Source organism: Eptatretus burgeri, chromosome 12 (assembly GCF_056783735.1).
Source record: "Eptatretus burgeri isolate ZD-2024b chromosome 12, Ebu_testis_v1, whole genome shotgun sequence".
Classification (NCBI taxonomy): Eukaryota; Metazoa; Chordata; class Myxini; order Myxiniformes; family Myxinidae; genus Eptatretus; species Eptatretus burgeri.
In genome coordinates this window covers 24881684-24894788 of record NC_140972.1, presented here as the reverse complement: position 1 = coordinate 24894788, position 13105 = coordinate 24881684, and the positions used below count along the sequence as shown (strand labels likewise).

At 51.0% G+C, this 13105-nt stretch overlaps 1 protein-coding gene across 6 annotated transcripts in view; it reads left to right on the top strand.

The window, feature by feature from the left end:
* The window catches only part of CPEB1 (cytoplasmic polyadenylation element binding protein 1), a 68682-nt gene that overhangs the window by 38713 nt on the left and 16864 nt on the right, over positions 1-13105 (top strand). For all 6 annotated transcript variants that reach the window (XM_085849856.1, XM_085849857.1, XM_085849858.1 and 3 more), the window contains one exon: positions 12854-13052. In XM_085849856.1, the coding sequence (XP_085705982.1) occupies positions 12854-13052 (199 nt within the window). The remainder of the gene's footprint in view (positions 1-12853; positions 13053-13105) is intronic.

The window sequence follows — 13105 nt, the reverse complement described above, 5'->3', positions numbered from 1 at the left end:
GTTCTCGTGGCGCGTTGGCGGACGAGCCGCAGACGTGGCTGTGCCCCGACTCCGTGCTCCTTCGCGGGTTTCATTGGCACGACGTTTGGAGTGGGGTGGGAACGGGGCCCCCTTGTTGCACTATCTCGGCATGGGGGAAAAGGGGGAATTGTTGATGCTCTGGGGGAGGGAGAATGGCTGGCTGGCTTGGGTCCTGCGACGAGCGATCTCCCGCCGACCGCCGTCCTCCTCGCCTCGGACCCGAGCTCCTTGGCCTCTTGCCACAACTCTCAGCCGACTGCAGAACCCAACTCGACGCCTTCGCCTCCCGACTCCGATGCTGCCACACTCTGCTCTTCCAAACTGACTCTCCCTGATTCGCCTTGCGCTTGGCGCTTTATAGGCCGGCAGGAGAACCCATATACAAATTTCCGGATCAGGATGAGCTCGGGGGCGGAGCCACGCTCGCCCATTGGATGGAGGAAAAGTGGGCGTGAACCTCCCCTGATCCTAGAATTTGCATATTTCGATTTCACACGGACTCCCTGGAGGCGGGACCAAGCCGCTCCGCGCTTGCTGATTGGACGGATCAGAAGTGGGCGTGTCGCAGTCTTGATCCGAATTTTTCCCTCTGAGAGGCTGCTATTTGCACTTGCGGCTCGGTGCGTATCGCTTGAACGAGCCCAAGACAGCCCGACGCTCAGTGTTCACAGGTGATGCGGGAATGGCCGTAGAAGGAGAGAGGTGAGGGTGGTGGAGAGTTTTTGGTGGTGGTTTGATGGTTATGGCGGTTGATTAAAAATTAAGATAGAACAGAAAAACGCCTAACTCAAAGCGTCGCAGCCCGAATGAATCACATAAATTCCCTCTAAACAACGGGTTTGGGGCTAACTACACATGTACTTTGAGTTATCTCACCTACGGGACCTGAATGGTGGTTTGCGAATTTCCACAGCCGTAACAGTATCTCATCAGCAAGCACTTGACCACTGTTTGTGTTTTTTGTGTTTTTAAATTTAAACTGTGCAGCACTTCTCTGACCATCACTGGCAGTTTCTGATTGGTCCCATGATGGGCGATTAACCTCATTAGTTTGAAAATAAATATCCGTGCACAAATTTCGTACTTCAATTGTATTTGATGGTTAAAGTTAAGTGGGACTAAAGAGGGAGAAAAACCTCTTCAGCCACCTCACTTGTACTGAACTCTTCCTGTCATTTGATACTCAAGCAGTGCTCAGCTTGCTTCGGGGTGGGAAGGGTAACTAAGAGGTAAAGGGAAACTGCCATTGGCAGCATATAGGTGTGGGTTTATTATTTTATTTATTTATTTACTTATGGTGCAGGGGAGGTGGTCATGAGTGTCGAGGGCAACTGTGAGGTTGTTGAATTGGGCATGTTCATATTTTTCATGCATCTCTCAGCATCAGAATATTCCAATATCCCTGCACTCAACCCCCATTGTTTTTAATCCAAACTGCTGCTACTACCTCACACTTTACTCGGTAGATTCTTCACTGCTTTAACTAATGCTTCTACCCTAACTGCTTATCAATGTTGACCCCTGCTTCCTTGTTTTGGTGTTGAATCTACAAGTTATCGCCATGGGAAAAAATTTGCGTGTCATTCATTTTCCTTTTTACTGCCTGGGACTGAGTTAACCACTACAAACTCGTAATGGCAGATGTTGCAGTGCATGCTCCATAACTGCCTTTTGCATTTAATCTCTATCCCCCCCCCCCATTTCCAAATACCTGTTGGTGTTTTTTTTTTTCTGCCCCCCCCCCCCATAATATACTGTATCTGCCGACACCATGCAATATCTGCTTTTTCCAAATCTGATCAACCCACTTTGAGGTTTATTTTACAACTTAGCTCTGTCTTCAATTGTCTACACTTAAATCTGCTTGACAAATGACATATTTGGGCCCTTTACTGATTTTTGAGGTATGCCATTCCTTTTTATATCCTAGATTAATTTCCCTCCCCCCACCATGATGACCATTCTTTGCTCTTTCCCCAAGCAAGTTTTCAATCCATTTTGCCCAATTTTTATTTTTATTAGGGTACCCTGTGAGTACAGGGTACCCTATTGTTTTTCTTCTGTTTATTATTATTACGCATTATTATTATTTTTCCGCCAGCATTTTGCACCCTTTTTCGCTTTAAAAATCATTTTCTCTGGGACACTAAGTCCGATCGACACAATTTTTGCCATAGTATGTATCTTTTTTGATAGCACAATCACGTTATAATTATGACGTCATTGGTCACGTGGTACGGTTGCCATCTTGAAAAAAGCGATAAACTTTGGACATCTGTATCTCGGAAACCGTGCAATGGAAAAATTTTTCGTTTGATACATTTTACTAAGCTCCCTATGGGGAACACGTGTGATTTTTCGTGACGTCATAGGTGAAGCGATATACCGGTGAAAATTCGTCAAGTAGAACGCTGTATAGGAAAAATCTGAAAAACTTTGAGCATCATCTACGCCTAAAATCACCAACGAAAATGTTTTTCTTGACGTCATCGATGACGTAGTTCGGCCGCCATCTTGTTTTTTAGTGTTTTTTTTTTTAAAAAAATCCTTCTCCGGAACAGCTGTGCAGATTGAGGCGAAAGTTTACAGGCACATTCCCCCTGAGGTCCTCTTTCAAGTTTGTTAATTTATTGTTGATACGTCACATGGTTTGGCGGCCATCTTGAAAAAACCCTAAAACCTTCAAACATCTTCTCCAGAAGTGCTGGTCCAATGAAGGCGAGATTTCAGAACTATATTCGTGACATGTATGCGATGCAAGTTTGTTAATTTCGAAGTGATAGGTCACATGGTTTGGCCGCCATGTTGGATTTAAGAAAAATATTAAATAATGTTTTCTCTGGAATTTCATAAGCCATCGAAGCAAATTTGCAAGTGCCTTCCTCCCTCAACTCTGCATACATGGTAAAAAATTTTTACCTCAGAAGTCACATGGTTTGGTGGCCATCTTGGATATAAAAATAGACCTTATCCGATTTACACGAAACTTCACACACTTGTTCGGGTCGACGATGGAAAGCAGAATTTAAATTTATGATATCATAGGTCACAAGGTTCGGCAGCCATCTTGGATTGAAAATGAATAAATTTTTAAAATCTTCTTCTCCAGAAGGGCAAGACAGATTAAGACGAAACTTCACACATATATTCCCCATGACGGCCTTTCTCAAGTTTGTTAATTTCTTCTTGATCGGTCACATGGTTTGGCGGCCATCTTGAAAAAACCCTAAAACCTCCAAACATCTTCTCCAGTAGCGCTGGTCCGAGGAAGGGGAGATTTCAGAACTATATTCGGGACAGGTAGGCGATTATAAGTTTGTTAATTTCGAATTGATGTCACACGGTTTGGCCGCCATGTTGGATTTAAGAAAAATATTAAATAATGTTTTCTCTGGAACCGCTTAACCTAACAAATCAAAAGTTTGCAATTATAATCTACCACCATGTGTGCACGCGTGGTAAAAATTATGACTTCACACGTCACATGGTTTTGCGGCCATCTTGGATAGAAAAACGCACCTTTACCGATTCACACGAAACTTCACAAATGTGTTCCAATACCAAGTTGGATGCAGAATATAAATTTGGGATGTCATAGGTCACATGGTTCGTCAGCCATCTTGGATTGAAAAATAATATCTTTAAACGTCTTTTTCTCTGAAACCACTGAACAGATCCAGGCGAAACTCCACCACTATGACCGCCTCTCCATGACGAATAAAAAGTTCTCACCCCCTTTTGAGGTACGACGCAACGTTTGGCAGCCATAGTGGATTGAAGGAAAAATATTAATTAATGTTTACTCTGGAACTACTGCATCAATAAAGGTGAAACATCACCTTTATGGTGGAACATTCATGCGGAATGAGGGTTTGAAATTTCAACGGGATCGGGCCCAGGGTTTGGCAGCCATGTTGATTTTAAGAAAAATATTAAATGTTTTCTCTGGAACTGCTTAACCTAGCAAAGCGAAAATTTGCGCTTATGGTCTACGTTCGTGTTTGCACATGTGGTGAAAATTATGACGTCATACGTCACATGGTTTGGCCGCCGTCTTGGATTGAAGGATAAATATCAATTAATGTTTACTCTGGAACCACTGCTTCTATATATATTGTTGTGGTTACCAAATTCGCAAACCACCATTCAGGTCCCTTAGGTGAGGTATCTCGGTAAGTGCATGTGTAGTTAGGCCCAAACCCGTTGTCTAGTGGGAATACATGTCATTTAAACGTGCTGCGACTCTTCAGGATAGCCGTTTTTCTTTTACTATCTTTATTTTGGACCAACCGCCATGATCACAACCACAACATCAACCACCGACCACAACCACCGCTTCACCACAACCGCCACGACCTTCACGTCACACCTCGCAACCGTAGCATCGCCACCGTTCTTGCCCCGCTGTGGGTACCGGTGTTGGACTCGTGCAGGGCGCACGTTGAACAGCGTGTACAAAATCACGGATTTTGTGCTTCAAAAACGGATCAAAAACGACACGCCCACTTTTTGCCGTCCAATCGGTGAGCGAGGGGCGATTTTGGCCCCGCCTCCAGAACGATCGATATATGCAAATTTGTGGATCAAAAAGCCTTCACGCCCACTTTTTCTCGGGCCAATGGGGAGCGAGGTGAAAGGTCAAAGGGAGGGGGTCAAAGGCGAAGCTACGGGGGGATAAAAGGACGGTGTTCGTCAGTCAGCAGAGAGAGAAGTGTGGAAGTCTGGAGCCCGAAGCCTGCAGTAGCTGGAGAAGCTGAAGAGAGTCGCGAAGGGGAGAGTCGATCGGAGAGCCCAAAGAGGAGTCCAGAGTCGGAGAGTCCAGAGGCGGAGAGGCGGCAGCGGCGAAGGCAGACGAGGGGGTGCTCGCGACGGTGCCGGGAGCTGCACGCCCGAGGAAGGCCGGCCGAGGTGGAGACGCACACCAGGGATAATAAAGATCCTCTATACCCCGAGCATCAGCAACCCCCTCCTGTTTCCCCCGCGCTGAGATAGTGCGACCAAGGGGGCCCCTTTTCCCACCCCCTGCCTGACACTGTCCGCGAGGCCCGCGGAGTGAGGCGCCATCGCCGCTCCGCGTCTCATCACCAGACGGGTAGGCGCGACCCGGTCTCGGCCTCAGGCCCGCCTCATTCTTGAGGGTATTCTTTTCCTTGGTTTTGGGTATGTGTTGTCGGTGCCGTTTGTGAAGTAGAATTGTATAAGTGTTGCCGTGTGCTCGGTAGTCGGTATTAGCTCTGCACTGTGTTTTCACTTTTATATTTGCTTTTTGTGTAAATGGAATTGTGTTTTCTTTTTTTTGTGTGCTTTTGGTGGAATTGTATTTGTGTGCTTCCCGTGTGCCGCGAATAAATGTGCTTTATTGTTGAACTGTTCTCCCGCTTCGCTTCGTCTTTTCCCCCATTGAACCCTCATCTTGCTTCACGTAAAGGGTTGGTAGTGGGCTGAATACGCCCGATAATTAATCGAACCGTCGAGGTCGACGATAACACCGCTCGGTTATTCTGATAGTACGGAACGGGTCGCTTAAGTGGCCCGTGTCCGAAGTCGACCTGCGGCGAGGTGCGATCGCCCGGTCTACCCTCCTCCGCGTGGGTACTTAGGTAGGTCGGGTTTGGCGAGCAACCCTATCCCACGCGGGGGCTGATTGGCTCGATCGCGGTGAGACCGAAAGGTCCACCCGTGACTGGTTCCCGGCGTTAGTCCGAGAGGGTCACGACTGGATTGTCCGTCCGGTGGGCGACGTGCCGCGATTCGAGTTACGTGGCCGTCAGCACGCCGGCGGGCGCGAAGACTGCAACACTGGTGTCAGGAGTGGGATACAAATTCATCGCCCTCCTCTCGGCACTGGTATCGGAGAACAGGAAAACGGGCTCTCCTGTCTCCGGCTAAATTCACGGGAATCGGTCCAGGGGTGAGAGAAGCGACCCCCGATTCCCTCCAAATTACGAGCGAGCAAATTAACCCTTCACGAGAAGCAATATGGCGTCTCAAGGCGAGCGGGAGCCGGGGGTATTAGAAATGGATGTAGAATGTGTAGGATCCATGGTCCAGGATGGAATCCCCGAGCAGGAAATGTTGATTGTGCAGGAACACTGACTCGCCCAACTGAACCCAGGGCCCGAGGTGGGTGCGGCAGCGGCCGCGGTGTATGACACCTCCCCCCCCCTCTCCACCAAGACCCTTCCCCAACCCCTGCCGAAACGGCTCACTTGAGTGCATCCGACATGGCCCAGCTATTCACCATGCTGGCACAAATGAATGCGGCAATGACAAATGAAATGAAAAATGAAATGAAAGGCAATACACAACAAATAAACGAAAAGATGGATACAAAAATGAACGGAATGGAAGCAAACATGAAGGAGGAAATGAAAAAGTTCCGGGGTGAGACGCAGAATATGGGCCGATGCCTGCAGGCGGGCATGAAGGCCGTGACAAAGGAAATAATAGTTGAGACAAGGGAGGTAAAGGGTGAAGAGTTGGCAGAGACACGGGAGATAGAAAAAATAGAGGAAAGACTACACGAGGAAGACGGGGTAAGTGACGCACACACACACACACAGAGGTAGTGGAGGACAATGGGGGTGAGCTGGCGGACTGGGTAGGGACCCAGTGCGAGCACCTGGATGGCCTGCTCCAGGAACGAGGGGAGGGAGTATGCCCCCTTGAGGTGAGTCACGACCAGGTGAGTTCGGTCGTGCTTTGCGAGGTTGAGGGGACGAGTGCTGTGGACGGGTGCACGGAAAGCTTGGGGGGTATAGAGGCCCCGGAGACCCTTGTGGGGACACGAATCCCCAGTGTGGTTGTCCCTGTGTGTGTGGTGCAAGGTGTGAGTGCGACCCCGTGTGTGAGTGGTGTGGTGGCGATGGTGCCGGAGTACGTGCTTCCCAGCACGCCGTGTGTGGATGAGGCACCGTGTGTGGAAGAGGCCGTGGGTGTGAGTGAAACGGCCTGTATGAGTGAGGCACCGCGGGTGAGTGCCCCCGCGTGTGTGACTGAGGCACGGAGTGTGAGTGAGGAACCGCGGGTTAGTGCCCCCGCGTGTGTGGGTGAGGCACCGTGTGTGGAAGAGACCGCGTGTGTGAGTGTCGCCGTGTGTGTGAATGAGGCACCGCGGGTGAGTGCCCTCGCGTGTGTGAGTGAGGGACGGTGTATGAGTGAGGCACGAGTGAGTGGAAGGCCGCGAGTGCTTGGAGCCACGTGTGCGAATGAGGCACGCGTGAGTGAACGGCCGTATGCAAGGGAGACCGTGTGTGTGAGAGAGCGGTATGTGAGGGAGATGTCGGTTGGCATGCGGGAGCACGCAGCCGCGTCTCCCGGTGTGAGTTTGATGGAGTGGACTGTGTGCGTCGTAACACGCAGGTATGCGTGTGTGGAATGGAGACGGAGACGGCGACAGAGGAGAGAAAGCCGGGTAGCGGCTGTAGTTGTTTCGGGGACCGTGCCGGGTTCACCCAGCAGTGAGCACGCGGTTCGTGCTGTGCAACGCACGAGACCACCACGTGCTCGCTTGCGAGAGTGAAGTCCCGGTCCGGAAACGCACGCGGTGGATTTGCCGATCCCGCGGACGGACAAAGTTTAGGCAGGTAAATGGATTTGGACCGGACGGGTTCTCCACGCGATCGTGTGTGTTAAGCTCCAACGGGCAAAGCACATGTGTTCGCGTGGGGAACCCCTCGAGACGTGGGGCTTGTGTTTTTTTTTATGCGCACGGTGACGCCATGGCTGCACGTGGGGTTGGAATCCGGCAGGAGGGGTATCTCTGCCGGATGGTCCTGGCCCAAGGAGGGACGAGGAACACGTGCAGCTGCATGACGTCACGGGCAGGTGCAAAGTGCGCGAGCTCTGAGTTGCCGCGCAGGTGCTGCGCATGGAAAAAAAAAAAAAGCCTCACTTTCGGGTGCACAGGATTCCTGGGAAAGGGGTGGAAGACCCCCTTACCTGGGCACAGGATGGAAACTAGTTAGGGGGAAGGGTTAGCTTAGCTAGACCGACTCCATGGGGCAGGGGTAAGTCCTCATGGAGTCCGTGGAATGGATTAGGTAGAGGGATTGTAGCCAGATTTAGGTTGGGAAATAAAATGATTTATTTGGAGACATGGACAGACTTATGAATGTGTAGAGGGGACGTAGCTTAGCTACGTAGGTTAAATGGAACGTGCTATAGTTTAAGGGACGACGTGGGAGCACGAGTTAGTTAGGGGATGTAGTTCGGAGGATGGCAGAGTTCAGCAGTTGGTGAGTTGTGAGGTGAGTACTTGTTGAGTGAGTGAGGCCAGCGGGTCTGTGTGAGTGGAGCGAATGGGGAATGCATGGTGCGATGAGTGATTGGGGGGAGGAGTGACTCCCGCCCAAGGGACCCCGGGGTCAGTGTAGAGTGAGTTAGCTGGGTTAGTCAAATTGAAAAATGGAGGTCGTTTTGTTGTTGGTGGGAGTGTAGGCTCGAGACCCATTTGGAGGGGTGCAGGAGCCCTGTTGACGGGCTTGGGAGCGTGGCTGCGAAAGGTGAGTATCGCTGAGTGGGTACCCCGGGCACCAGGCTAGTCGGCCGTGGTAGGCCATGGGCCCATGGGGGGCCGGGATAGAGTAGTGGGCACGGGTGCGCCTGCTTGGTGCGGGGGCCCGGGGCGCCATTAACCGCGTGGGCAGTGTTGTGGGCACGGGTGACCCTCGGAAAGGGGCCCGGGAGGCCGGCCTGCCACGTGTGCGTTTCAGGGGAGGTGCCAGGGGGGGCACTCCCCGGTGTTAGGGAGCTGGTAGGCTCGGAGGCAGTGTAGTGCCCGGGGGTGCCATAGCGGGAGATTCGGCAGAGGGTCGTGCCTGCCAGAGGGAGCCACGTGTCCCAGCCATGAGACCGTGTGAGGGCACGGAGAGAAAATTGGGGGGCGAGGCCCGAAATTGTGAGGACACCAACACAGGCGACGGGAATCTGGGTTTATAGAACCAATAGTTTAAGCGAGAGGCGCTTGTTGAAAGCCCCGGGGTAGTTTAACAGTTAAATGGTTAGGGTAGATTAGGAGATGTACCCCTCCGCACCATCCATCCCCTCGCTGTCGTTGTGGGCCGCTGGACCCACTTTGGTTAAAGATTGCCGAACTCTGGGGAGGCCATTCTGAGGCTTCGTTGGGCCTCGACACAGGACGTTAGCTCTCCCTTATTCCCCTCCGGGAAGGGAACGTAGGGGTTGGGAGTAGGCTAGGTGACAGGATAGGTTAGCCGAACAAAGACGATAAAGGGGGTTAGGGGACGATTTATAGAGGGGAAGTAAAAATAAAAACAACAAAAAAATAAGTTGGGGCTAAATTGGGGTTTGACAAATTAAGGGAGTGGGTATGTACAGTGACAGGCAAAGGCGATAGGTTGGGAGGGAGACAGGTAGGTAGGTCCGAGCCCGCCTTCCAAGTGGTCAGCACCACCGCACTCCCTCCACCAACCTCCACGGAACGGCAAAGGCTGGCCAACTTCATCGGCTGGCCGTGTTTTGCTTCAAGGCAGAGGCCGGCCAACTTCATCGGCAGCTGTTGTTTTGCTGCAAGGCCTGTGCCATCGGCTGGCCGTGTTTTGCTTCGAGGCCTGTGCCGGCCAGTTCATCTGCCGGCTGTGTTTGCCTGCAACGTTCTTCTTCTGCGGGCTGTGTTTGCCTGCTCACCTTTGCCATGCCATGCCCACTGCCCACGTTCACCAGCCCCGTTCAATTTTTGCTTTGCCCCCCCCCCCCCTGTTCATTTCCATGTGCGCCAGGATCCGCAAGGCAACAGTTTGTAAGCTGCAAGAACTGCCCTGTTGGCAGCTACAACACGGGCCTGCAGTGGCGGCCCGTGCACCGTGTTTGCGTCCATCCATTCATCCATCCATTCATCCATCCATTCGTTGTGTTCATTGCGTGTGCCACTTGAGCTGGCACGGAGACTGCGTTTGTGCAGCCCATGCACCGTTGTGGTTCACTGCGTTCAGTTCAAAAGGGAAAGCCTTGGACTGCGTGTGAGCAGCCAGCCACGTTCCCTGTCACCTGCATTGTTTTGAGCCAGAGACTGCATGCGGGCAGCCTGGCTCCCTGCTAACTGCTTTTCTTTTGCAGAGTTCAATGATCCTGGGCCATGGTTTAGTGTAAAATTTGTAAGTTAAGGTTAAGATGTACTGTAAATATGAGTGCGCCCCCGGCATGTCTGTCTAGCGCCGGCAATTTTATTTAAGTCGTCCGTGTGAGTGAGTTTGTTTAGATAGTTACGCAGCCCTCAGGTTATTTATTTTGGGGACACGAATACCATGAATGTCGCACTCAGGGATCCGTAGGTAAAATGTACTAGGGGAAAACTGCACATGATGGCACACGAAAATTTGACGACTCGGAAGGACGAGTCTGTAAAAAGGGAAGGGGTAGTGTTGTGGTTACCAAATTCGCAAACCACCATTCAGGTCCCTTAGGTGAGGTATCTCGGTAAGTGCATGTGTAGTTAGGCCCAAACCCGTTGTCTAGTGGGAATACATGTCATTTATACGTGCTGCGACTCTTCAGGATAGCCGTTTTTCTTTTACTATCTTTATTTTGGACCAACCGCCATGATCACAACCACAACATCAACCACCGACCACAACCACCGCTTCACCACAACCGCCACGACCTTCACGTCACACCTCGCAACCGTAGCATCGCCACCGTTCTTGCCCCGCTGTGGGTACCGGTGTTGGACTCGTGCAGGGCGCACGTTGAACAGCGTGTACAAAATCACGGATTTTGTGCTTCAAAAACGACACACGCCCACTTTTTGCCGTCCAATCGGTGAGCGAGGGGCGATTTGGCCCCGCCTCCAGAACGATCGATATATGCAAATTTGTGGATCAAAAAGCCTTCACGCCCACTTTTTCTCGGGCCAATGGGGAGCGAGGTGAAAGGTCAAAGGGAGGGGGTCAAAGGCGAAGCTAAGGGGGGATAAAAGGACGGTGTTCGTCAGTCAGCAGAGAGAGAAGTGTGGAAGTCTGGAGCCCGAAGCCTGCAGTAGCTGGAGAAGCTGAAGAGAGTCGCGAAGGGGAGAGTCGATCGGAGAGTCCAACGAGGAGAGCCCAAAGAGGAGTCCAGAGGCGGAGAGGCGGCAGCGGCGAAGGCAGACGAGGGGGTGCTCGCGACGGTGCCGGGAGCTGCACGCCCGAGGAAGGCCGGCAGCGCGACCTGGCCGAGGTGGAGACGCACACCAGGGATAATAAAGATCCTCTATACCCCGAGCATCAGCAACCCCCTCCTGTTTCCCCCCGCGCTGAGATAGTGCGACCAAGGGGGCCCCTTTTCCCACCCCCTGCCTGACACTGTCCGCGAGGCCCGCGGAGTGAGGCGCCATCGCCGCTCCGCGTCTCATCACCAGACGGGTAGGCGCGACCCGGTCTCGGCCTCAGGCCCGCCTCATTCTTGAGGGTATTCTTTTCCTTGGTTTTGGGTATGTGTTGTCGGCGCCGTCTGTGAAGTAGAATTGTATAAGTGTTGCCGTGTGCTCGGTAGTCGGTATTAGCTCTGCACTGTGTTTTCACTTTTATATTTGCTTTTTGTGTAAATGGAATTGTGTTTTCTTTTTTTTGTGTGCTTTTGGTGGAATTGTATTTGTGTGCTTCCCGTGTGCCGCGAATAAATGTGCTTTATTGTTGAACTGTTCTCCCGCTTCGCTTCGTCTTTTCCCCCATTGAACCCTCATCTTGCTTCACGTAAAGGGTTGGTAGTGGGCTGAATACGCCCGATAATTAATCGAACCGTCGAGGTCGACGATAACACCGCTCGGTTATTCTGATAGTACGGAACGGGTCGCTTAAGTGGCCCGTGTCCGAAGTCGACCTGCGGCGAGGTGCGATCGCCCGGTCTACCCTCCGCGTGGGTACTTAGGTAGGTCGAATTTGGCGAGCAACCCTATCCCACGCGGGGGCTGATTGGCTCGATCGCGGTGAGACCGAAAGGTCCACCCGTGACTGGTTCCCGGCGTTAGTCCGAGAGGGTCACGACTGGATTGTCCGTCCGGTGGGCGACGTGCCGCGATTCGAGTTACGTGGCCGTCAGCACGCCGGCGGGCGCGAAGACCGCAACAATATATATACACGAAACTTCACATTTGTAATTTAGCCGACATGCGAAACAAAGGTTTAAAATTTCAACCTGATCGGTCATGCGGTTTGGCAGCCAGAATTATTTAATTATTTGAATCTGTTCGCCAGTAATAAGGAAATTGAACGCTTTGTGCTGCCCGGTTCGTAACTCGTCTGTTCCGCGCTGTCTCGAAGCAGGCCTGTGTTTGTATCACCATTAAATAATGTTTTCTCTGGCACCGCTTATCCGATAAATGCGAAACTTTGCGACTATGATTTAAGTCTCATGTTGTATCAGTTGTGTCAAAGGCTGACGGACTGGGTACCCGGTCATCACTGCCAGCAGTTATAAATTGGCAGTTCTAGTTTTATTTTTTTTTAGATCAATTCGTAGTCTTCACTTTGACTTGCAGCCTTTTCTGATCTCCTATGAAGTGCCGCCAAGTCCAAGTATATCGCATTACCTCCCTTTCTTTATAATTCAATTGGTTACTCGCTTGCAGAACTACATCAGATTTGTTGAACTAACTTCCTTGAACTATCTTTAATTTAGCTTTACCTTAATAATTCCTATGATTCTAATTGGTTCCAGTACCTGCCCTGCTACTAAAGGTGAGTTGAAATGTCTCCAATGCTGCCCTGGATACATCAGATAGTTTTACATTTGTTACTTTGTTCTCGTTATCTGTTGTGACGAGCTAATGCTGATTGAGGATATTAAAGATTACAACAAAACTAATTCTGCAGTAAATTTCGTGTGAGTACTGCAGGTGCAAGTGATTCCTTGGGTGGTGGCAGGCTCTGACTTTGTGTGGAACCACTCTCGGCGCCTTGAGCCAGTAAAGACCGTCTTTGTTGGTGCTTTACATGGGATGCTGAATGCTGAGGGTCTTGCAAAAATCATGAATGACTTGTTTGATGGTGTGGTGCATGCTGGGATAGACACAGACAAGCACCGCTATCCTATTGGTGAGCAAACTTTGTCGAACTTTTGAAATGGTAGCTTGATGTAATTTGAGCAA